General features: G+C 40.9%; 2 protein-coding genes across 3 annotated transcripts in view; one reads left to right on the top strand and one right to left on the bottom strand.

Annotated features, from left to right (window-relative positions):
- The first annotated feature begins 2,618 nt into the window (after positions 1–2,618).
- Positions 2,619–17,201, top strand: LOC140924734 (prolyl 4-hydroxylase subunit alpha-2-like). Its single transcript, XM_073374743.1, has 12 exons — positions 2,619–3,095; positions 4,790–5,130; positions 5,544–5,595; positions 6,243–6,454; positions 7,341–7,511; positions 7,811–7,881; positions 8,540–8,639; positions 9,157–9,210; positions 14,150–14,215; positions 15,028–15,096; positions 15,644–15,740; positions 16,770–17,201. The coding sequence occupies exons 1-12, from the start codon at positions 2,750–2,752 to the stop codon at positions 16,838–16,840; spliced, it is 1,650 nt and encodes a 549-aa protein (XP_073230844.1). The 5' UTR covers positions 2,619–2,749; the 3' UTR covers positions 16,841–17,201.
- Positions 17,202–17,524: 323 nt separating this feature from the next.
- The window catches only part of LOC140925264 (spectrin beta chain, non-erythrocytic 1-like), a 36,927-nt gene continuing 31,726 nt past the window's right edge, over positions 17,525–22,725 (bottom strand). For both annotated transcript variants that reach the window (XM_073375253.1, XM_073375254.1), the window contains exons 46-54: positions 22,292–22,383; positions 21,981–22,085; positions 21,367–21,597; positions 20,657–20,681; positions 20,440–20,530; positions 19,850–19,925; positions 19,439–19,530; positions 19,198–19,240; positions 17,525–18,775 (exon numbers count right to left, since the gene is read on the bottom strand). In XM_073375253.1, coding sequence (XP_073231354.1) covers positions 18,650–18,775; positions 19,198–19,240; positions 19,439–19,530; positions 19,850–19,925; positions 20,440–20,530; positions 20,657–20,681; positions 21,367–21,597; positions 21,981–22,085; positions 22,292–22,383 — 881 coding nt within the window. In that variant the 3' untranslated portion in view covers positions 17,525–18,649. The remainder of the gene's footprint in view (positions 18,776–19,197; positions 19,241–19,438; positions 19,531–19,849; positions 19,926–20,439; positions 20,531–20,656; positions 20,682–21,366; positions 21,598–21,980; positions 22,086–22,291; positions 22,384–22,725) is intronic.

Raw genomic sequence — 22,725 nt, 5'->3', positions numbered from 1 at the left:
AGTTTCCTTCTGTCAGGGTGCATGTAAGCGTTGATAAATATATTTATATAAATTATATGTTGTTTGTTGCTTGCAGTGTTCCCATTCCACGAAACATTTTGCGAAAAGAAATTACGGAAAAATTGCACCTGAAATTTTCCTTCACAAAATAGTACTGATGCGATAACAATCCTATTTTTTGCATTACTTCTGAAAGGCAAAAACAAAATCGAACATACTGCTTATCTGATCTTACTGATATTGCAAACCATAAACATGTTTGTGATGTCAATTCTATCCAGATAGTTACTATGATGTAGTATTTACCTGTTAATCCTTGGGTTTGGGTACAAAATCAGTATCGTAATTTTCAACGATAACAAGCAGGATACATCCCGGCCAACGATTATGGGTCTCTTAAATTACGAATTCATCGATTATGAATTTGGCACAAAATGAAAAAAAGAAATACTCGTATTTACCTACACCTCTATTAATTACAGTTCGAGGTGCGTTTAAAAATTAATTAAGGCACCTGCAGATTTCATCTAATTTGGACTTTCTCACGCTACACAATAAAAACAAAAGTGAGCTATGTAAAGTCTGGTCAAACACAATTCGACTTGTAATTTTCTCTGTTAACGTCTGGAAATAAATCTTTGGCGGGGTGGGGGATCTGTGATGTTCATAAAAGATGTTAGAATATTTGATTCAAGACATAAACCTCAAGTAAAGAAATGAATTCAGTTTTTGTTCTCATAACCAGTTGGGGTTCCTAAAAGCAGAGATTGGACACTCGTCAGGACAAGAATGAATCGTCAATGATTAGGACAATATCTCTTTTCGTCTTTCTTCTTTGATATCCCTTAGCACTAGGAAGAATTCGCCTCTTAAGGAACGAGAAAAAGACTGGAGTCGAAATGTGTCAAACTCAGTTGTGGCGCTTATTTCATCTCGTTCAGTCCCGTCAAATGTTGGCAATTTTTTCTGGAGTTGAATTGTAAAAGACTGTATCAAAGTTCAGGAAAAGAAAAGAAAGTCGTTGTCTTGTGTTAACGTCCGCCACAAAACGTCATGTGAAATTAGGCGTTGTAACGTCGTAGTAGCGCAGTGACGGCAAAGAAATGTACAAAAAAGCGTGAGGCACGTGCAGAGTTGCTTTTTTGCCAATATAAACCTATTCCTTTTTGCGGTTCTCGTTGACGTCGCCGTCGTCGTTGACCTGAAACTCCCTATTGGCCCTAGTAACCGTCCCAGAAGTCTTTGCAACAGTTAACTAGGCTCAGTTTCCTCGCTTCTCAAGGTGATGTTTCATGGGACGATTGGCAACGACGATTTTTTGCGCAAAACAGCATCACAATGTTAAAACAATCTTGCGACTATTTGAATCAATGTCGCAACAATGTTGCAACGCTGTGATGCGCTAGAAATCGTTGTTGCGAATCTTCCCGTGTAGCATCACCTTTAAGTGGCGAATGCGCCTTAAATCAAGCCCCATTTCAAATCAACCTTTAAGGTTACACGAGACCATTCGCAACAATGATTTTTAGCGCAACACAGCGTTGCAATATTGTTGCGACATTGATTTGAATAGTCACAACATTGTTCCAACATTGCAACGCTGTGTTACGCTAAAAACGTCGTTCCGAATCGTACCGTGTAATATCACCTTTAGTAGGGTGCTCTTGAAGAAGATATGGCTAGTCCTCAGTCTTTCCTCAATAACGGTTCCCGCCAACCCTGACCTTGAGTGTGACAGAGGTTTAAGAAGAGACTCGTACCTTGTAAAACAAACTCAAATGACACTCTGAGACTTATGTCTGAAAAAAACCTACATGGGCTAACAGCTACCCTTTCGATATACTTCAACAAGTGAAATCTCTTTTCTTTTATATACCTGAGGCTTCAAAAAAGGACCCCTTTCGCGTGGAACCTCCCCGTGTAGGGCGTAAAAGGGAACATACTCCCGGGCCATAATGACAATACATGCACGACTCCGCACTCGTGGAGATACCCCCAAGAATATATGTGACGACGGCAATATAAAAACTCATTTCAATTCAGTTTAGCTTTCCTTCGAATTTCCTTGTAACTCCTGCTTTTGCATCTTTAGGCTTGCTTCTTTCAGGCGTTCCATCCTCGTAATCCTTTCTTATAACCTGTAATCTGTCCAACGCGCACAAAACACATCTGCGACGCTCGATGCCCTGCATGGCTACAGCGCTGTTTGATGTACTCTGTTGTTTTGCCACATGTAGGTTATGAAAAAAGAATCAAAGAGCAGGTCATTTCTATATTGGCTGAAAATTCTGCTCGATGAATCGCTTTTAGTCTTGCAGAACGTGAAAATAAGCACGTGCAACACCGCAATAAGCTAATTCGTGACACAGACCGGATAAGAGATCATTTAATAATTAACAATGTCCCTTGACTCATTGGCGGGTACCATAATTTCAAAGAATGCGTTACCCCACGGTCTTGAAAATAAAAGGCTTTGAAAGTGGGAAATTTCTATGATTAAAAGTTGTCAAATGAAATAAAATTTTACTTCCTTCCATAATTAATAAAGACAGTACGTTTTAAGCGCAAAACTTTTCAAGCCGGTTCTTGCACCCTCGCTGAGTTGATTGATTTGAGCATGCGTGATATTCGCGAAATAAACAAACGTCCATTCAAATCGATCTAACCCGGTCAGGAAAGAATTGAATTGAAATGTTCTCAGCGTAAAGGTATTTAAACGCTGGCCTTGTTACGGTTGATTTTATCGCGTATGAACATGTCGCTTGGACAAGCTTTCGTGACTGCGTTCACTTATTTCACGTTAACAACTGTAATTGTCAACTCGGAGATCTTCACGGCTTTGTCCCATGTGCAACGACTGGTAAATATTGAAATGGAACTTTCGGACGCGCTAGAAGATTACATCGCCGAACAAGAACAGCGGTTAAACCGACTGAAATCTTTTGCTGAGGATGTAAGCGAAGCGATGCAACGAGCGAACACGGATAGAGATGGGTACATTGGACACCCTGTAAACACTTATTTAATGATCAAGCGACTCGTGAATGAGTGGTCAGAACATGTGAAGTCTATTCAAGAGGAAGGGGACGCTGAAGGTATTTATCACGATACTGCAAATTTTATTGGCTAAATTCACCAAAGCAGTGTGCCAGTGTAAGGTATATTTAGCAATAATAGTCAATGAATAGTCACTAGGCCATTACTTTAGAGCAGACGTTGGAACAGTTCGGAAATGCGTATTCTAGTAATGTAGCGCTCTGGCATTTCATTAACTTTCATTGGATGAAATCCTGTGATGTAACCATTCAAGTAAATCACCTTTGAAAGATCTTTTGGACAGTAACTATTTTTCTCTTTAAGTATTTTACAACGCAAAATTGGCATCTTGAATTTTTGCTACTGCTCACGTCAGTACATGGTGTACAGACAGTTTGACTGATGAGGGCAGCCGCTTTACGTGATCAGGTCAAATGATAATGCCCAGCTAAACATTGCAATGAATTATAATACTTTAATCGAAAAGACAGCTTTGTGTTAACAGGAGACAGCAGAAGAATCGTGCTTTCGTAAGTTAGCGCTGAACAACTGCAAGAAAATTTAGTCTTATAAGGTCACGGAAGTCAAACAAAGAGCATTAACTGCATGACCAAAAATTAGGCCTGCCGTTCGTATGATATTGTTAAAAAGACTGATTTTCAAGGTCTTTCTTTCCTGTTTTATAATCCAAGGGAGTAAATATTATTGTCTATTGGCAGTGTACTATAAATTCGGAGATTACCTGACAACCTTCCAATTTCCGGTCACCGGAATTTGCGGTTCTCGTTGCCCACCTCTGTTCACAGGGTAACGAAGACGTGTGAATATTTTTTGTTTCTCCTGTTCTTTGACATGTTCACAATGCTTTCTTTTTAAACTCCCCAAAGTCTGTATAGTTGGTGATAAGTGGCTGTAAGCTCGAAAAAGCGATTTCACAGTACGGCGAACGGGTCGGAAAAAAGTTGGTCCTCAAGGCTATGCCAAAACGAGAACGCCAGCGCGTAACTACCAGACGGCCGCAGAGAAAACAGAAAACAAAACAACAACAACAACAACAAAACTGGTTCCGTCTATTAAACGGTAATGACAATTGTCAAGCTCCAAAGTACCCTGGTCTAAGCGGTTTTCGTTTTTCTTCGTCAACGAGCATGAGCCGAGAGCGTTTTGGTTCATTGTCGCATTTTCGCAGTTTAAGTACGTTTGAATAGAAGGAAAAGAAGAGAAAATTCCTGTGACTAGGGGGGATGCGAGGTAGAACGGCTTTAGCCCCGTTTATACGGAGAAAACTTGAAATTGTCCCAGGTACAGGGTCACCCGCCTACCCGAGCTACCATGGGCGAATCAACTTCTCCTACATTTCTATACAAACTTCGAACCGTTTAGCCTGAATTTCATCCCATTACTTCGAGGCGTTAGAGGAGAAAACAACTCGAAGCAATTGAATGAAATTCAGGCTACGAACCGTTTACATGAGAAACAAAATGTTGGCTCTACTCACCTGGCCGGGTCACCCTTTTTTGATGGTAAGGTCATCCTCCTAACCAGGCCATCCTTTCTCCATAATTATCAACATTAACACTTTGGCTAGCTCGGCCGCGTCAACTCGGTCAGTGCGAGACAATCAGAGCACGAGCGAGTGCTGTTGGCGCGGGAAAAAGGGTGAACTTTTTTCTGATATTAACGCTCGCTTAATACCAGCATAGGAAGACCATTACTACATTCGAAGATTAACCTGAATATTGCAAATATTTAGGTCTTCTTATAGACAAGCTCGAAAACTATCAGCAACACTTCCCGGGGAAAGATGACTTAGAAGGCGCTATGGCCGCTATTAACCGACTTCAAGATGTGTACAGGCTAACGCCTTATGATTTCACTGGAGGTAAATACGGGGTTCGTTCGGACTCAGGCTCCTTTCTGTCGGCAATGGACGCGTACAAGTTTGGCCGCGGAGCGTTTGGGTCCGAAGACATGGAGAACACGCAGCGGTGGATGGCGGAGTCGCTAAGGCTTATGGATATGGAACCTGATAATCAGAAAGAAAAACCCAATCGGTTCTCTGTGCTTGATCATTTGGCTTGGTCCTCCTATCAGGTAATATTATCCCTGGGGTAAAGATGTGATGGATCATTCGGCTTAGTCCTCCTATTACGTAATATTATCCCTGGGGTAAAGTTGTGCTGTCCTCCTATAAGGTAATATTATCCATGGGGTAAAGTTGTGCTTAATCATTTGGCTTGGTCCTCCTATTACGTAATATTATCCCTGGGGTAAAGTTGTGATGTCCTCCTATCAGGTAGTATTATCCCTGGGGTAAAGTTGTGATGGATCATTTGGCTTGGTCCTTGTATCAGGTAATGTGAATATCCCCGCGGTAAATTTATGCTGTATCCTTTATGAGGTAATATTATCCCTGGGGTAAAGTTGGAAAAACCCCTACCCTGTACCAAAGTACATCGAATACTGTTCATCTAACTAAACAGTTATTTTTTTTTCTTTCTGTGTAGCTTGGAGACATAAGGAAAGCTGTAAATTATACAATTGCAGCATTGAAAGTTGGTAAGCTTTAACATGTGTTTTGAATAAACGTAATTAGTAAGAACGGAAACTGGCCGGAGGCAAACCAGTTGGCTATCTACAAGCGTGACCAATCGAGGAGTCGGCCGAGGAGTGACCATAAACTGTAGCCGAATATGTTACCACTTAACTTGCCCATTGTTTCCTTGTAGCTTCGTTACAGTATCTGATTAGTTACCAGAAAATCGTAAGTCGGAGTCTTGCTGGTGACTCACCCCCTCCCCCCCAAATGCCTATATCGGGCGACAACGATTTGTGGATGCGTATTTTTTGGAAAAACTGAGGAAAAAATATCCGTTTTCAAAAATATCGGAATAACTGTGGACAGGGCCTGAAACTGGCAGATCCAGACCTTAAGATAAGGGGAGGCCCGGTCATACAGTCCCTGGGTTAAGAGGTGGCCCGGTCTCAAATTTTTTTTTTTGTCCCTTCGGGCCTCAGTTTGGACTAAAAATAAGGGGGGGGGGGCTCCCCGGGCCCCTCCCCTGGACCCGCCACTGTGAAATGCATAACAGTGAAGGTCTTGGGGAAACGCAATACAGAGAATAGGCAAACTGATTGTTACGAGTGAACACATGGCAAGCTTTAACTCTGTATGGACTAGAAGTTGTGTCTGTTTTTCATTTCAGTTCCAAACCACGAGCGATCGATGACAAATCTCCGTATCTTCATGGAAGCACAAAAACTGTTAGGAGAGAAACGATCTGAGCAAAAGGAAACTAAAAAGCGCGAATTCAGTTACCTCGCTACAAAACTTCCGCAAACGACGCTAAAATCCTTTGACTGGAATGTGGAAAGACGCATATACAAAAAGCTGTGCCGAGGAGACCCTATGCCACGCGTGAGTAATAACAGTCAGTCAGGCGAACTCATATTAAAACACGGGCGTAAATGAGGGCCGATTCTGTTTCTTTTTGTTGTTCTTCCAAACTAGAAAGTACGCTGTGACAAGGGTTATGCCACGCTTTTCGCTCTCTTTTTAAAAAGCTAAAACGGTTCTTCACGTCAATTCAATTCCAAAAATAATATATTAAAATAATATTTAAAACATAATTTAGGCATTGAAAGTTTTTCCTGTTGTCTGTTGCTACAGATAGCAATAATGGAGATGGATTGAGCCCAACTTTTTCAAGTTTTAATGCTATGTTAATGCAAAAATCGCCTCCCTGATGTATTTTTTTTTATCTAGATCTTTTTCATGACTCTAAAGGAGCATTTAGTGTGGGTAAAAGGCATTAAGTGATGGATTCAGCGTAGCATTGACCTTAAACAGCGATATTCTCGCGACATAGCTCCTTTCACACTTAGAGTGCCAAGAGTGACCAACATCAATTTTCTCCGAACAATATCCATATATAATCAAGAGAAAAGTTTGTGAGAATTAACAAAATGATCATCTAAGGAATAATCCTGTGATCGATTATCAAACTCTCTCAACTTGTTCTTTAGGGAAATGTATGAAGCTCAGTTTGTGAGAATTTGCGTTTGGAGATTGTGGCTTAAAGGGTTAAGAGCGATAAACGCGGTCTGGACGACAAGTTTTGCCGTCTAAAAGGTGTCGCTGAATCACGTCAAAGCTTTTCTTTCTTTTCAATTTGCTATCAAAACAAATGTTTCGCAGTTATCTATCATTAGCGGAAACAGCGTCTCTGTAGCAATCTTTTCTAGTTTAGTCAGGCCACACCTGACCTCCAGATATTAAACTATGCATTACTTACTCGTTCCAGGCTCCTCAAAGCTACTCGAGGCTGAAGTGTTTTTACAAGACAGGTCACCCTCTTTGTACCATCAAACGCTGTCCTATTGAAGTGGTCTTCACCAACCCCGATATTATGATTCTGCATAATATCATGAGTCACGCTGAAATCGAAAAAGTTATAAAGATAGCAGAACCTTTGGTGAGGAAAATAAACATTAAAGACATAAATGGTTTCTATTTTGCCAGATATTTGCTTCATCAGGAAAAGTTTCGGATCATTATGCGTTTCTGGGAAACTGCCCACCTACCCCTCCCCTAAGCCAACATTTTGCCCTAAGTGAGAAGTAAGTGTTAATGTTGGCTTAGGGGAGAGGTAGGTGGACAGTTTCCCAGAAACGTGTAGTGAAGTTTCATCCCTTTTTTATGGCCCTAAACGATAACCTTCTTTTCTTCAGTTCACCGCATTTTGGATAAGTCTTACTAATTTTTGTTTTGCAGCTAAATAGGGCGACCGTTCATAACCCTGTCACAGGGAAGCTAGAGTTTGCAAGTTACAGAATAAGCAAAAGGTATGTCTTGATGTATACAGTGTTCTGTGTGACGGTGATGATTATTAATAATGGTGATGGCGACGACGACGAATGATAATGATGATGATGATGATGATGATGATGATGACAATAACGCTAAAAATCTTACTAACGATTGATGATGACCATGGAGCTTAAACCGGTGATGATCTCGAGACTGATGCTTATTCAGTCAGTGAGACAGACACAGACCTCTCGGTAAATAAGGATCGGAGTTCTCCCGCAGCAGTCAAACATATGACCTTCTGGTTACTAGTTTAGATGCTCTACCACTGAGCTGGAGTTGAGCTAAATAAGACTCTTGGGAAAAAAAGGCCACTAAACTAGGTTCATGTGACAAAAGTTGGGCATACTACTCGAACTGGAATGTCGATAGGTGGTATATTCGCAATGATAATGTCTTGTTGACGCCCGCGATAGTGACGAAGATGATGTTAAAGGTGATGATTTATGATAATGATGAGAATGAGTCTCGGAGAAGTCTTCTTCCAGTTAGCTTTACAGACGAGGACATTGACAATGAAGGCTTTGACCATGAGATCGCCAAAGCACTAAACTGTCTCCAGCCAACTTCAAACAAGGCATGATTTTATCTTTTAAAAGTTATACTACTGTAATTATCTACCTTCATTTTCAGCTGCTGGCTTAATGAAGGGCACGATGAGGTTATCGGGAGAGTTAACCGGAGAATGACAGCTTTGACGGGATTGAATTTGGAAACGGCAGAGGATTTCCAGGTTATTCCCTCTTTACTTGTTTCCTTTCCTTGTTTTTCTAGCGTGGCTATTAAACAGAACGTGTTGCAACAAAATTATCATTAAAAGCCGGGGAGAAGGGTGGGGTGGGGGGGGGGGGGGGACTTAATGGAGAGGAGGCTTATTACAAAGATTATGGTATAAAGAAACTTAATGATGAACTTAATGATCATTCGTACGTGAAATAAGCACCATTACCTAATGTTGTACGACATCTTGACACTTTGAACAAAAAGGCTACTCTTAATTTTTAAACTCTAATCGGAAAATAGCGCCGTAGTGTTGTTTTGATGAGAACGCTGCTGTTTTCGAGGCATGTGCTCTAAGCAGTACATTCTTTATGTAATAGAACCGTATGGCTATGAGGTCTTAATGGTATCTTGGGTCATTCTCAGTCATTCGTTGGTAATTGTGTTGGCTGTTTTTTGTATAAGATTTGATACTTGTTCTTGTACGAGTAAAGTTGTTACTTATCATCTATGGTGGCTATTTTTATTAGGTCCAGAATTATGGATTAGCCGGGCAGTATGATCCGCACTTCGACTTTTCGAAGGTAAGTTTCGTCACGAACTGCTTTATGTTTTTGTGATTAACATTTTGGTAGCCTGGCACCAGGTAGCTTCCCAAGCAGGGGTTCTTTTGGCTCGTCACGCAATCCCCTCCATTGGTTCGTTGAGCAGGGACGCGTGACATACCCCTTAGAACGTCGGCGTGGGGGGCCAGGCACCAGGGCCCGGTTGCATAAAACGCCCGTAACAGTTACGGGTATACGTACGTGTACTCGTAACTTAAGTGAGTTGCATTAAATCACTTACGTGGTCCACTTAGGGATTTCACTTAAGTGACTGCACTTACGATTTTCGTAAGTATCCACTTAAGTGTCATTTATGCAACAGAAATTGCGGGTGTTGCATAAAACTTTTTTTACGGGATAAAAGGCACGTAAATTTACGGGACCTAATTAGGTCCCGTATCCTTACTGTTTCTACTAAAGTTAACGAGATCTTTCACTGAGAAGTGAAAAAAAAAGTTTTTTGTTTAAGTAATTCCGTTCTAATACGCTTTGTTAACCTCTGATGCTCACTTTATTTAAAGCCGTCTTTCAGAAAAAAAGTAGAACATGCAACATACATTATCAGTAAATATTCTTGTAAAATAACGATGGCATGCAAACGTATTTCAACGAAAGTTAACGGACATGATGAGTTGCACTCATAGGATATTAAAATGTCAATCTTCTTTGCTGAATGATCTGAAAATATTTAAAAACTGTCATCAGCTTCAATAGATTATAAGGATTGTGAAAAAAAAACGAACAAATTCCTAACGTTTTTTCGACCCTCTTCAGTTTCATTAATGTCGTCTTGGTACGCTTCATCAGCATTGCTGCTGTCGCCCGTAGCTTCTTCTTTATCATCGTTTAGAAAAACATTTCTACATTTCTAGGATGTCAATGAAACGGAATTCTGAAGATGAACAAGGCTCTAACCCCAGAAAAAGAGCGCCGAATTTTAAGACGGATAAAATCATAATTTTTTTCGCCATGAGGTAAAAAGGAGAAAGATGACTCCATTCGATACTTTATCTCCTACACTGACATTTATATTGAAAATGCAAACATGGTTGGAGGTTCACACAGCTAGTATAGCCGCCGGGTTCCCACCAAAACCCAAGGAACAACTTAAAAAGAAATGGGAGGACTTGTCGTCAGCCACTAAAGCCAAATACGCCAAACGAAAGAAGACTGGGGTGCAGGTGCAATAGAGTGGACTGATGGTGACCAGCTTATCACCGAGATACTCGGAAAAGAAAATCCCTACCTCGTATCTATAGTTGGTGGAATAGACTCTAGGGATATCCAAGCCAGAGAACACACCCTTGATGCTTCAAGTGGCACCATTGAGAAATACAGCCTATCGTCAACTTCATCTTACCTTCCAGTAGGCCCAGATAGGGTGGTTGAATTAGAAAGTGGCTAGAGAACTTCGGAGAAGGAGTAAGAAGAAAGCCGTTTAAGGGAAGAAGAAACAAAATAACCAAACTGTACCTGATTCCGACTCTGTTAGGGAACAAGGACATAGAGAAAGGAACATTAAGAAGATATATTTAGAGCATTTAAAAGAAAAGCATGATGTCAAAATGAGAATTCTAAAAAAGAAGGAACAGCGGCTTGATCTTAAGTTGCAGTTGTTTAGACGAAAACTTAACATTAACAAGTAGTTTAGAACCTGTGCAGATATTACATTAATAAACTATTTTTTATTATGTCGAAACCTCTCGGTCGAATAATTTTTTTTTGGTTAAATGACGCACTTTTTTCTGTCTATATAAAACGTTATCTCACCCAGCTGAATTTATCATCTAACAGAGGCTCAAGAGTGTTCGAAACGACCAGCTAATTTCTTTACACCCATCGATGGTTAGCTTAAAAAAAATAGAGTGGGTCACTAATAAAGTACTATATCAAAGTTACCTGTGCCCTTAAGTGAGCCCGTAAGTTACCACGTAAAACAGGAACTTACGAGAGTGCTAAGTGCGTTCCATGCAACACCCGTAAGTGTCCCCATAACGGATTCGTAAGTGACCTACTTAAGGCGGTGAGCACTTAAGTGCAGGTTTTATGCAACCGGGCCCAGGCCCCTTGGTGGGGAAAAAAGGGGAAAAAATGGCGACCGTCTTACTTTTTCTCCTCACTGTCTCCTCGCGATTTCAGCCTTCTTCCCCCAAAACGGAGAGCCTGTTCACAGGCCAAGGCTTAGCTAATTTTTATGGCCAACACAAAAGAAATTATTTTTCCATGAGCTCGGACTCCTCTGTTCTTTAAGAGAAGAATTTTTGACATAACAAACAACTGTCTCAACGGTCGAATGGGGCTTTGATTGTTTGAAGGAAAGGGCGGGGCTAATTAACATGGAGGGGCAACCGTCAAAATGCTAGGGGTGTAAGTCATATCCCCCTTGCATTTTAATGTGTAACCCTCTGCGTTATATTCTTAGGTAATGTCGACGATGTCTATGTCTATGTCGACGATGTCTATAATACAACGGACAGCTTTTCATGCCAACATGAAAAGCTGTCCAGTACAGTACGAACGGCAACGCAAGTCGTTCACACACATCGAACATCATATCGGAGTGGCTGGCCGGTTGCAATCCTCCCTCCTACATATTTACTTCCCCGGCCTTACGGTGCGAATACTGTACCACTTCACACTGCAAAGAAGTGTGGCAGAAAGCTATCCGATATATGACAAAAATAGTGCCGAAATCACCGTTCTTATGTTGTGTGAAAAGAAGCTCTACCCGGTATAATGTTCGCGTCGACGCATGAGCTATCCGGCATAGTGTGAATAAAGCCTTGCTGTTCACGAATAAATTCAGTCATTCAAGTGTTGTCGAACATAGCTCTACAACTGAACTCCGGTATAGTGAATAAAGCCTTGCTGTTCATGAATAAATTCAGTCATTCAAGTGTTATCGAACATAGCTCTACAACCGAACTTAGTAAACAGGTTTAAAGGGGCTGTGTCACGACAGTCCAGTTCATTTTGTTTAATTTTGCAAATTACTCGCCTTCAATCGCTATGGAACTTAAAGTAAGCAAAGAAATTACATGTAAATTACAAAAGTACAGTGACTTTAAGAGACATTCGCCCTTTCGTAAGTCCTGACTTCGTTAGTAAACTTACTTAGCGTATTAAAAATAATGCCAAACCTGCGTGTCACATTTGTGTTGCTGAGCCCTTGCACTCTTTTATCCAATCAGCCTTTAAACTCGTAGACTCCACGACCGGTTGACTTCTTCTTCATGAAAATCCTTGTCCTTAATGAAAGCGATACCTCTCCCAGATTTTTCTTCTGTGAATAAATCGGTCAACCGATGTGTGGGCATTGAAATAGCAGCTTCTGGCTAGTTCGCTCCATCCCTAAACAAAATGTTTAATATTTTTCTAAAACGTTATGTTTTAACCGCATCCGAAACTGCTTTGTGCTGTATAACGTTGTGACTTGCAATTATTCGACGTGGCTGTTTCCATCTTGACTACAAACAAGCAATTCGAAACACGTCTTTGAAAAGCTAACATAATTAAAACCTTGGAGCTGTGTTATTGCCTCAACGCCACAATGGAATGCCTCGAAATCAAAAGAAGCGGTACAGTAGACGAGATGTATTTAAGGATCCCTTGAGAAATCCTTGCCATATATAAAATGGGCCGTTTATCGCCATTTAGGTCGTGGTTATGTGATTAATTCAACCGGCGTTGATTACGGAGTTCACAACAACGACGACGACACTGAAAACGACACCAGTAAAATGTATTAGGTCCTTTAACCTTCATTGCGATTATTCCAAATCACTTAACTTGTCATGTGTAGGCGAAATTTCGTGGAGTTGAATTGATGGAGACCTCACTCAAATTCAGTAAAAAAAAATAAATAAATAAAGGAAAACGTGCAGTGAAGGTAAAGAAATGCACCAAAAAATACGTAATGCGCCTTCAAAATGGGTGATTCCCTTATAAGCACTTTTGCCTTTTTGTCGTTCTTGTCGCTGTCGTCGTAATAGCGGCATAAACTTCCTGTATATCTCATAACCCAAGGCTTCAGGACGGTAACCCTCATTTGGGTCCAAGTGGCCGGAGAGTGGCGCTGCCTGAATTGATTAACTACCCCCTTGTTTTTCGGTCGATCAATGCATAGCCTGTGTACAGACGTCCCGCCTCCCTCAGAAAAAAAATCGGGAGGGGGGACGTCTGTACACAGGCTAATCAATGCACTCAGTCCATAGGGCGAGGAGCTACCTTGAAAAACGAACGTCGGGCGCTCATGGGCTCCGTTTCCCCCGGGTGGGTTACTGGAGTACGGTTTTGCTGGGTATGTGCCGCTAGTCTCTCACAACCCCTACGCCATTATAGTCAAGTCTGTGGCCAATTATAGACTTCGTATTAGTCACTTTTAAATGTAATTTTCGCGATCCCACCTTAGTCACTTTCCGTTTATGTATCTACCTTATAAAGCCTTTTATCAAGGTCACCCTGAAATGAATTAACACATTTTTTTTCACTTAATGTAGTAAAAATCCCCGCGGTTTGACATCCCTAATTACCGGAATTTTCTTACCGCCAAATCCCGAAATTGTGCGGCCCCATTCTAGTAGCTCTATTGAAAATGCAACCACTTTATAGTCAATCCAGTCGTATCCGTACACCCAAGAGAGAGCCTGTTTTTGTACAAACAAGCTGTTTTATCTTTTTTATTGCCTTATTTCTTTAAACGGATGATCGAAACCACTTAGGTGCCCCACCCCCTCCCAAAGCGATGCCTTACTTCAGCTCGGCCTTAGTTCCCGCTAAGTTTCTCCCGCGGGCTTGCCGCTTTCCGTATAACGTTTCTCAGATTGGGCTTTAGATCAGAAGTTAGGGTTTGCGGTGATGGTTAAATACTGGATTTAAACCATGTACTAAAACTTTCACGGTTATATTTATTCACTAGGACCTTGCGAATTCTTCACTGGGTCAGCTGGGAACTGGAAACAGAATCGCCACAGTTCTTCTCTATGTATGTAATATGCTTAGTTGTTTTCGTGTATAGAGCTTTTTTTTTTCAATCAAGCGACAAAAGTAGTTTTTTAGTTGGTTTTTGTGGCTATACCTTGTGATTGGCTGAACAAATATCGTGCCCTTTTCTCGGCTAATCAGAAATAAACCAAAACAATAATGGCTTGCTGACGTGAGTTTTCCCTTACTTCGCGTCGGCTACATTTACTTGCTGCGACTTTCGATTGGTCCAGTTTTTCGCTTACTCGGTATTGTGATTGGCCAAAGTGACAACTTCGCCTTGGTTTTACGACACTTGCTGAGAACTGTCCTCATTACGCAGATATCATTTTTTTATATTAGGGTTTTGTTCGTTTGTTTTTAATTGTATTTGCGTATTAATTGAATTAAGTAAATAAATAAATAAACTATTCTAAGTAGTAGTCACTATCAAAATCAAAGTAAAACATTTTGAACCAACCCTAGCTACTTCAGGTTATTTTCATCACATGGTAAACAACGCAGACAACAATGGTGGATCATTTGCCCATCATTGTTACCCAATGTATTGCTTCTGTGAAATATCTCAGTGCTCGTAAAATGTCACTTGTCATACAAAAAAGTCTAATATAAAAAAAATAAGATGAGAATTCTCGTAAAGTGAAATAATGCTTTTTCTTACACCTTGATAACAATGGCCCTTATCAGCCATATTCTTAATTTTTTTGCACCTGATTTTATTTTTAGGCATTTTGTAGTTTGTATTTTGTAGCTGTTTAGCGGTTTATAATAAAAGCGTGGCTGAACTTTCTACCATTCAATTTTTTTTGGCAGTTTACTGATGTCGAGGCTGGTGGCGCAACAGTATTTCCTTATGTGGGTGCTAGAGTCAAGCCGAAAAAGGTAATTCCTACTCGGTAACTCGAAGTCATTCAAGGACTTCGTCCACGAAGTTACTTCCACCTTGTACAGCATAACAAACAGTACCACAGGAAAGTACTGCTCAGTAGCTTTCATTTGAATGGTCACACTTTAGGATTTCATCCACAAACTCAAAAGTTAGAACCACCTTGTGCAACATAATAAACAGTACCACAGGAAAGTACTGCTCAGTAGCTTTCATTTGAATGGTCACACTTTAGGATTTCACCCACAGACTCAAAAGTTAGAACCACCTTGTACAGCATAATAAACAGTACCACAGGAAAGTACTGCTCAGTAGCTTTCATTTGAATGGTCACACTTTAGGATTCCAAGTTAGAACCACCTTTCCAATGCCATTCAACATAATTCTTCCTTACACCAACACATCCCGCGTAAACCGCTTCAGGCGTCTTCTTGTTGCAGACAATTTTTGATTCTACGTTTAATCGGACTGCTTAAATTGTATGTAACTCTTTAATTAAAATACAGAGCAAATATCTAACAAAGTACTTTTTTTTTATTCTAGGGAGATGCTGTATTTTGGTATAATTTACTTCGATCAGGAGAAGGAGATTTTAGAACCCGCCACGCCGGATGCCCTGTTTTAAAGGGCTGGAAATGGGGTAAGATTTGGTCGACCTACCCCTCCCCTAAGCCAACATTAACACTTTCTTCTTACTTAAGGCAAACTGTTGGCTTAGGGGAGGAGTAGGTGGGCTTTCCCAGAAACATGTAATGATCCCAAATTTGTTGACTAACTTTGTGGCTGGCGGTTTCCAAGACTACGGACCGCGAGAATTTCCTTATTTTCTTCAGGTTGAGTAGTCCCAAGATCTCTTTCTTTCCGTTCCCTGGAGCGAGAGAGGAATGGGAAAAGAGAGATTCTGGGAAGTAGGTTGGAGTAAAACGAACGAAAAACACGAGCGCGCGTGAGGTCTCGTCACGCGAAGGGGAGGGGGCGGGCGGGGAGTTAAGGGAGAGTGAAAATAAGGGAATACAAGAGGATGATAAGGGATTGATAGTCTTGCGGTTTTTAATTCATTGGAGTGCCGTGAAGAAACAATCGCATTCCAACGAAACCTAGACTATCCGTAGGCCCCAAATTCATTGAGGTTATCGAGATCTATCCGGCAAACAGGCATATTTTGCCTTGCGACCGATGATACCATTCTTGGGACTAATGCTCTCACGGCATCTTTGCCGTTGAAACTGACAGAGAGTTGAGGCAAAAACGCAAATCTTCGTCCCCACAGACAATTTAAACAATTCGTTCTTCAGATTTCTACGGGAGAAGAAATTCGTGTGAAGTGTGTACTGATAGTCTGAGAAACAGACGACATTTCACGACGCGACCACCGGTTTTCCCGCCAAATGACGTCTGAGCACCGTTTGCAGAAATTCCATACTGATTACGCGTCACTACCCAGATCTGGATAGTGCTTCTGATTGGTCGTGTCACGAGAGAAATCAGGAGCATTACCCAGATCTGGGTAGTGAACGTCAATGGTTTGAAATTTCTGCAGTGGTTGCTTAGACGTCATTTCCCGGGTAGACCAGTGGTGGCGTCCAGCTGATATTTTAGGCTAGTGTACCGGTAATCGTGACTGCTGATTACTCAGAACTAAGTTTATATCTTTCTGTTTTTACTTCAGTTTCAAACAAGTGGATCCATGAGCATGGAAACGAATTCACGAGGCCTTGTTCCTTGTCACCTGATGAGTAAAATGCAAGGAGAAGTTTGAGAAGTTACCTAAGTTTTCAGTCCATAAACAACAGGGCAGAAAATCTTTTTGAGCTTTTACAGCTTTTTAATCGTTTCTGCTGGTCAGTTTAAATTCGAATTGTGCTTGTAACAACAACAGATAAATGTTGCAATGTGCCATATGCTTCGCAAATGTTCCGATTATTAAGGAGGCAAGAAAGTGTATTTTTATTTTACTTTCACAAACGAAAGACTAGAAAAACGCGCTAAGAATCGGTCTTATTTTAGATGGTTGCATCTATTTTTACAAATAAAGTAATATTTCACCCAACTAAACGAGTTGTTGCGTCTTAGATTTAAGGCAGTGTTGAAAGCAATTTTTCTCGCATCTTATTTCGCGAAAGGTACCCTGGGTGCCAGAGACTTTTCTAGCGCGGTTTCCGGTTTCTGTCTTTATAGTGACCCGCGCGGTTTTTCTCTACGGCCGAAGATGTGTCGACCTTCGGCCAACCCCGAAAATTCCCGCCGCACGCGAGAAAAACCTCTGGTACCCAGGGTACGCAAAGGGGCACAGCAAGCTGTCTTGTAAATAGCTAGTTTTAACGAAAATCGGAGCCGAACATGCGGCTAAAATCGAACCTAACACACGTATAAAAAATTAACAACTCCCAGTTCTTATTTAGTTGATAGCAAAACACAATCAAATCGTTTTAGCATTAATTAACTTTATTTCTCGCATTTCAAGACGAGCCGAGTACTGTCGGCAATATTACTACACGATTCAAGGCGAATTAAGGGAACGAGGTATAAATTTTACACAAATTTTCTACGACATAACCAAGGTTATACTTCCATTTAATCCAGTCTCCCTTTTTAGCGCACAAAAAGCCCACAAAAAAACAAACAATTAAATAAAAGAATGTTTCTCTCACAGAGTGGTTTTCAAGTGAGTTACGACTGTCGATAGTAACAGGACAAAGAAATCAGACTGACCAATCAGATCACAAGCGAGTAAGCCAGCCAATCACAATTCGAAATAAAACAAAGACCTAGTATCGAGTGTAGTAGAGTAGTGCCAAACACGGAAGAATGGCACCCGTTCACAAGCGCGGCAAAACAGAAACTCGGCGCCAAGCACAAGCGAGCTTTGCTGGTCGTTTTCTTAGGCTGGCCGCGGAAAAATCGAAAACATAATTTCACTTGGGACTCATTAGAAACCACTCCACGCTTGTAAGTCTACCTCCCTTGAAGGCAAAAAGGACAAAAAATAAAACTAACATTTTTTTCTCCGCTTAGCATGGAGAAGTTACACAAACAAACACATTTACCGTAAAAACCCAGAATTTGTTAACTAACAAAAAATAGTTAAACTCTTCCAAAACGTTAGAATGCCATTTATCCTATTTTTCTTTGAGAAGGCGTGCCTCAACCCAAATCCATTAAAATAGTTGGTGATATTATTTTCTGACTGAATTATCTAGGTTGGAATTTTGACGTACGACGCAGAAAACTTCACTTGACACAACTCAGACTATCAATAAACGCAACATTTTCACAGGCAATCTTTTTTGCTTCACTAACCTAAACACGAAAAGAAAATTGGAAAACCGCTGACGTAATTAATTTTAGTCTTAAGTATGTATTTGATTGGCAGTAAAACGGAGATAAAATACAAGATCAGAAACACGCTTTATCAGTTTAACCAGTTTTCCGAACATGCCTTTTCTGAACACCTCTCCCCTCACTGCAAATGTAACTCCTATATGTTTCTGCGGAACTGTCTCACAGATTGTCATAATTTATAAGCTAGTGGAATGTTCGGGATTTCCTTTATTTGATCTCCTTGCTTTTTCGTTTTCCGAATATCCCGCTACTTCGCTTTTCTGATTTCCTTTCTGGTGTTGATTCTTTTCCGTAGCTCTCCTTAATACGCCTGATCCACAGATTCATGTCATCCTGAGGGGAGATGGGAGGGGAAGTTGGTAAGCCTTTCAAATAGATAGAATCCAAAAACGTTTCAGTAAGTCCCTCCCGACCCCTCCCAACTAAACCGACCGACCCATTGCCCTTGCCACAACATTGATAAATTTAGAGTCTGTGAATGAAAAGTAGCACTTTCCTGTGGTACAGTGTATTATGCTGTACGAGGTGGTTCTAACTTTTGAGTCTGTGGATGAAATCCCAAATTGTGACCATTCAAATGAAAGCTACTGAGCAGTACTTTCCTGTGGTACTATTTATTACGCTGTACAAGGTGGTTCACAAGGTTTGGGTCTGAGGATCGACCTCCTTGAGTGTGACGAACTCTAATAATTATTTGAAAAATTATCGCGTGAACGTTCTTGGATAAATGTAATAGAAGAAATTCGAATGCTTACGTCATCTTTTGCTTGGAAGAGAAATTCTTGGCCAGTGTTTGACCTATAGCAACAACAACAACAAATTCATTAATAAACTTTATCTAGACCGCCATTTTAGACAGTCTGCTAAAAAAAATACGAGGATTTTAAACTAGAAAGTTTATAAGAGAGAAAAACAACTTAGTCATCTAATTTGAGCCTAGGATTTTACGATATTCTGACCACGAAACCATAAAATAATGAACTGAGCATAACTTACCTGAATCTAAAGACATTCTTTCTCTTTGTGTAATCAGTGGCTACTTCAACATAACTTTCTGCTGTTGGCATTGAATGCGCTGCTTCATGTTCCTGTTCCACAAAAAAAATTCGAGGTGTTACAGCGGCGTTCAGTTGTGAAAAATTTCGCTTCACTTAGGCTTTGCGCGAGCCACGTGATTTAATAGGCTGGGAAAATCGGCGCCTTCTATACTACGCTACGTGATTGGCTAAGAAAAAAACCCCGGTCATTTTCTCAACCAATCAGAGGCTCAGTTAATTTCAATGTCACACCAGAATAGGCCTGGTTCAAGAGGACGTATTTCACGGGGGCGAAGGATGTTTTACCTCCAACAAGCAACGGCACACAATACACTTGAGGTAAGAACGACGTTTGAGATAAGAAACTTACCGCGCGCGCTGTCTTCTGATCTTTATAAAAATGAAGGACCTGGTCTTGAAGTATAACATAGAATTGCTTCCATTGCCTGGGTAGAAAGAACAAAGAGAGAATGATCAGCTAGACTGCAAGCAGTCTCACTTTTTCTTCAGATTTACTAAGGGGAGTGCACGCGCGCGCGAGCGTTGAGCGGAGAAGCCGAAGGACGCGAGAAACGAGGGCGGCAGCCCGAGAAGAAAAAGAGAGTCTCGCGCCTTCAATCACGCGCGTGGTCATTTGCGTGTCTCGGGCGTTTTGCTCGACGGACCAAGAAAAAAGAGAGACTGCTCGTAGTCTAATGATCAGCAACCACATGTTTCATCGTGAAATCACAAGGTAAGTGAAGGAAGGTGTTACCGGAAATAAGAACAGGAAATGAGACTGCACTTTTAGTTTACCGTCTAGCGGTCTACCGTAAACGCTAATGTTATGGTGGGATGACAAGCCAAGAAAGATTTGACGCAATTATTATAGTTATGGCCACTTCCCCAGCTGACGTAAACTATTCACCCACAAAGCCAAGATGTTCAAAATAAATAAATAAAAAGTAGATGTGTACTTACCTGATTGGGGCCTTTCTGTTGGGAGCGTCCATAGTTGGTTTACGATAAAGGTAACCTTCCATTTTGTCCGCAGTTACGCTCCCCTCAATATCTGCAAGAAATATAAGAACGCCGCGGGTCAATTTTCTGATGATCATTTAACTAGGCATTAATAATCTACTTCCGGGACTTGAGAGAAGGGTAATAAAGAAATAGTAGCCACAATAAGCTTGCTTACCTTTTTCCTCTGGTGTAGACTCAGCCTGATAACAAACAAAAAGAACACACAAAAAAAGAGGGAACAGTTAAGACGGCTAAAGGTACTTCAAACAATAAAGGAGAAAGGCATAAACTGAATGTCCTAAAAAAATGAAAGTACTTTCCCGTGGTACTGTTTATTACGCTGAACAAGGTAGTTCAAGCTTTTTGAGTTCGTAGATAATATCCTAAAGTATTACCATTCAAATAAAAGCTACTGGGCAGTACTTTCATGTGCTACTGTTTATTATGCTGTACAAGGTGGTTTTAACTTTTGAGTCTGTGGATGAAATCCTAAAGTGTGACCATTCAAATAAAAGCTACTGAGCAGTACTTTCCTGTGGTACTGTTTATTATGCTGTAAAAGGTGGTTCTAACTTTTGAGTCTGAGAATGAAATCCTAAAGTGTGACCATTCAAATGAAAGCTACTGAGCAGTACTTTCATGTGGTACTGTTTATTATGCTGTACAAGGTGGTTCTAACTTTTGAGTCTGCGGATGAAATCCTAAAGTGTGACCATTCAAATGAAAGCTACTGAGCAGTACTTCCCTGTGGTACTGTTTATTATGCTGTACAAGGTGGTTCTAACTTTTGAGTCTGTGGATGAAATCCTAAAGTGTGACCATTCAAATGAAAGCTACCGAGCAGTACTTTCCTGTGGTACTGTTTATTATGCTGTAACAACTCACCCCTGCAGCCACAGCAGACACGACTACTTCCTCTGCCTTCTCTCTCTCCCTCTCCTCCCTTCTCTTCCTTGCTTCCTCTTCCTGTCGTCTTCTTAACTCTTCCTCTTCTTGCTGACGGATCCTCTCCAGTTGCTCCTGCCTTTCTCGTTCTTCTCTCTCCACTCTTTCCCTTTCTTCCCGTTCGCGGCGCTCTTGCTCCATCTTGCGGCGTTTTCCCTCGCGAAGCTCGAACTGAAAGACCAAAAAAATCGAATCTTTAACGATCTTCCAGTCTCTTCTCCTGGAAAAGGTCACATAGGTACAGCTGCTCCCTAAAATGTGGGTGTGGCAACTAACTGATGAATCTTTCACAAAAGAAGAAGCGGTAATTTAATTTTCAAAAAAGGACCTTATTCGCTCAAAGTTTGGCTTTGTTTAGAAGTATATCCAAGCATAGCAGCCATTAAATCAACAAAACCCGCACAAAAAAAATTATGAGGAACCGGTTGCTTAGCAGCGCACATCGTACCCATAACGCAGTTTTTTTAATGTTCTTGAGTTGAGATCTGATTCGAGTTTTTGAATCAGTGTTCGTTCGAAGATAAATAGAAATTACAAAAATGTCGTTACTTTACCGTGGTTAAGCGTTCCAGGGCAAGGAACCTCTCTTCTTGTGTGTTAACAAGTTTCTCAAAGTTGCTGTGCTTCTCTAGAAGTTGTTCCACTTCATTAAGATCGTCCTGGGCAAAATGAAAAAAAATCAAGAAATAAGGATTTACCATTATACGAATCAAACAACAAGAGCACACAACAAATCAAAACTTATGTAAACATGATAAAAGTATGTGTGTCTTCAAGAGTTACAAAAGGAGGAAAGCAAAAATATTTCGGATATTCTACAATTAAGTTAATTACAGGGTCAAAAATAACGATCATGTCGACTTACTCCGAGGTTCTCGTTTTTCAGGTACGGTTCCTGGGCGATCATCCATCCCTCGGCCACGTGAGCATCACGTGCAAACTGCATGACTTCGAGGACTGTTGGGCAAACGAACACGTGAGCATACAAGATCACTAGAACTTTTTCTCAAAGATTGGACAGACGTAAATTGTTCATAAGATAGACAAGCTGGGCATTCAAGGACTCAATGGTTGGTTTGTTTCTTGTGTTGCGCGTAATTTGTGTTTGTCCACAGCTAGACGTCAGTGAGAAAATAAGTGTTACTGTAATCAACAACTATCGCCTAAGGACCTACGCGCATTTTCCCGCCATTGGAATCAGCTGCACGATTTCCCGCGCTTGGAGGAAGTTGCACGTCTTCTCGTGCTCGACTCTGCTTTTGTCTCAGTTCCCATTGGTTCACTGGGTTATCGACATTT

This window comes from Porites lutea, chromosome 14 (genome assembly GCF_958299795.1).
Source record: "Porites lutea chromosome 14, jaPorLute2.1, whole genome shotgun sequence".
Taxonomy (NCBI): Eukaryota; Metazoa; Cnidaria; class Anthozoa; order Scleractinia; family Poritidae; genus Porites; species Porites lutea.
The sequence above is the reverse complement of the archived record's forward strand: the minus strand, read 5'-3'. Positions and strand labels throughout refer to the sequence as shown.

What these genes read in the sequence shown, in the direction of transcription:
- LOC140924734 (XM_073374743.1), top strand. Translation starts at nt 2,750, where the DNA reads ATGAACATGTCGCTTGGACAAGCTTTCGTGACTGCGTTCACTTATTTC. An exon ending in AGAGGAAGGGGACGCTGAAG is followed by an intron (nt 3,096 to 4,789) that starts GTATTTATCACG and finishes GCAAATATTTAG; the next exon opens with GTCTTCTTATAGACAAGCTC. An exon ending in AAACGGCAGAGGATTTCCAG is followed by an intron (nt 8,640 to 9,156) that starts GTTATTCCCTCT and finishes TATTTTTATTAG; the next exon opens with GTCCAGAATTATGGATTAGC.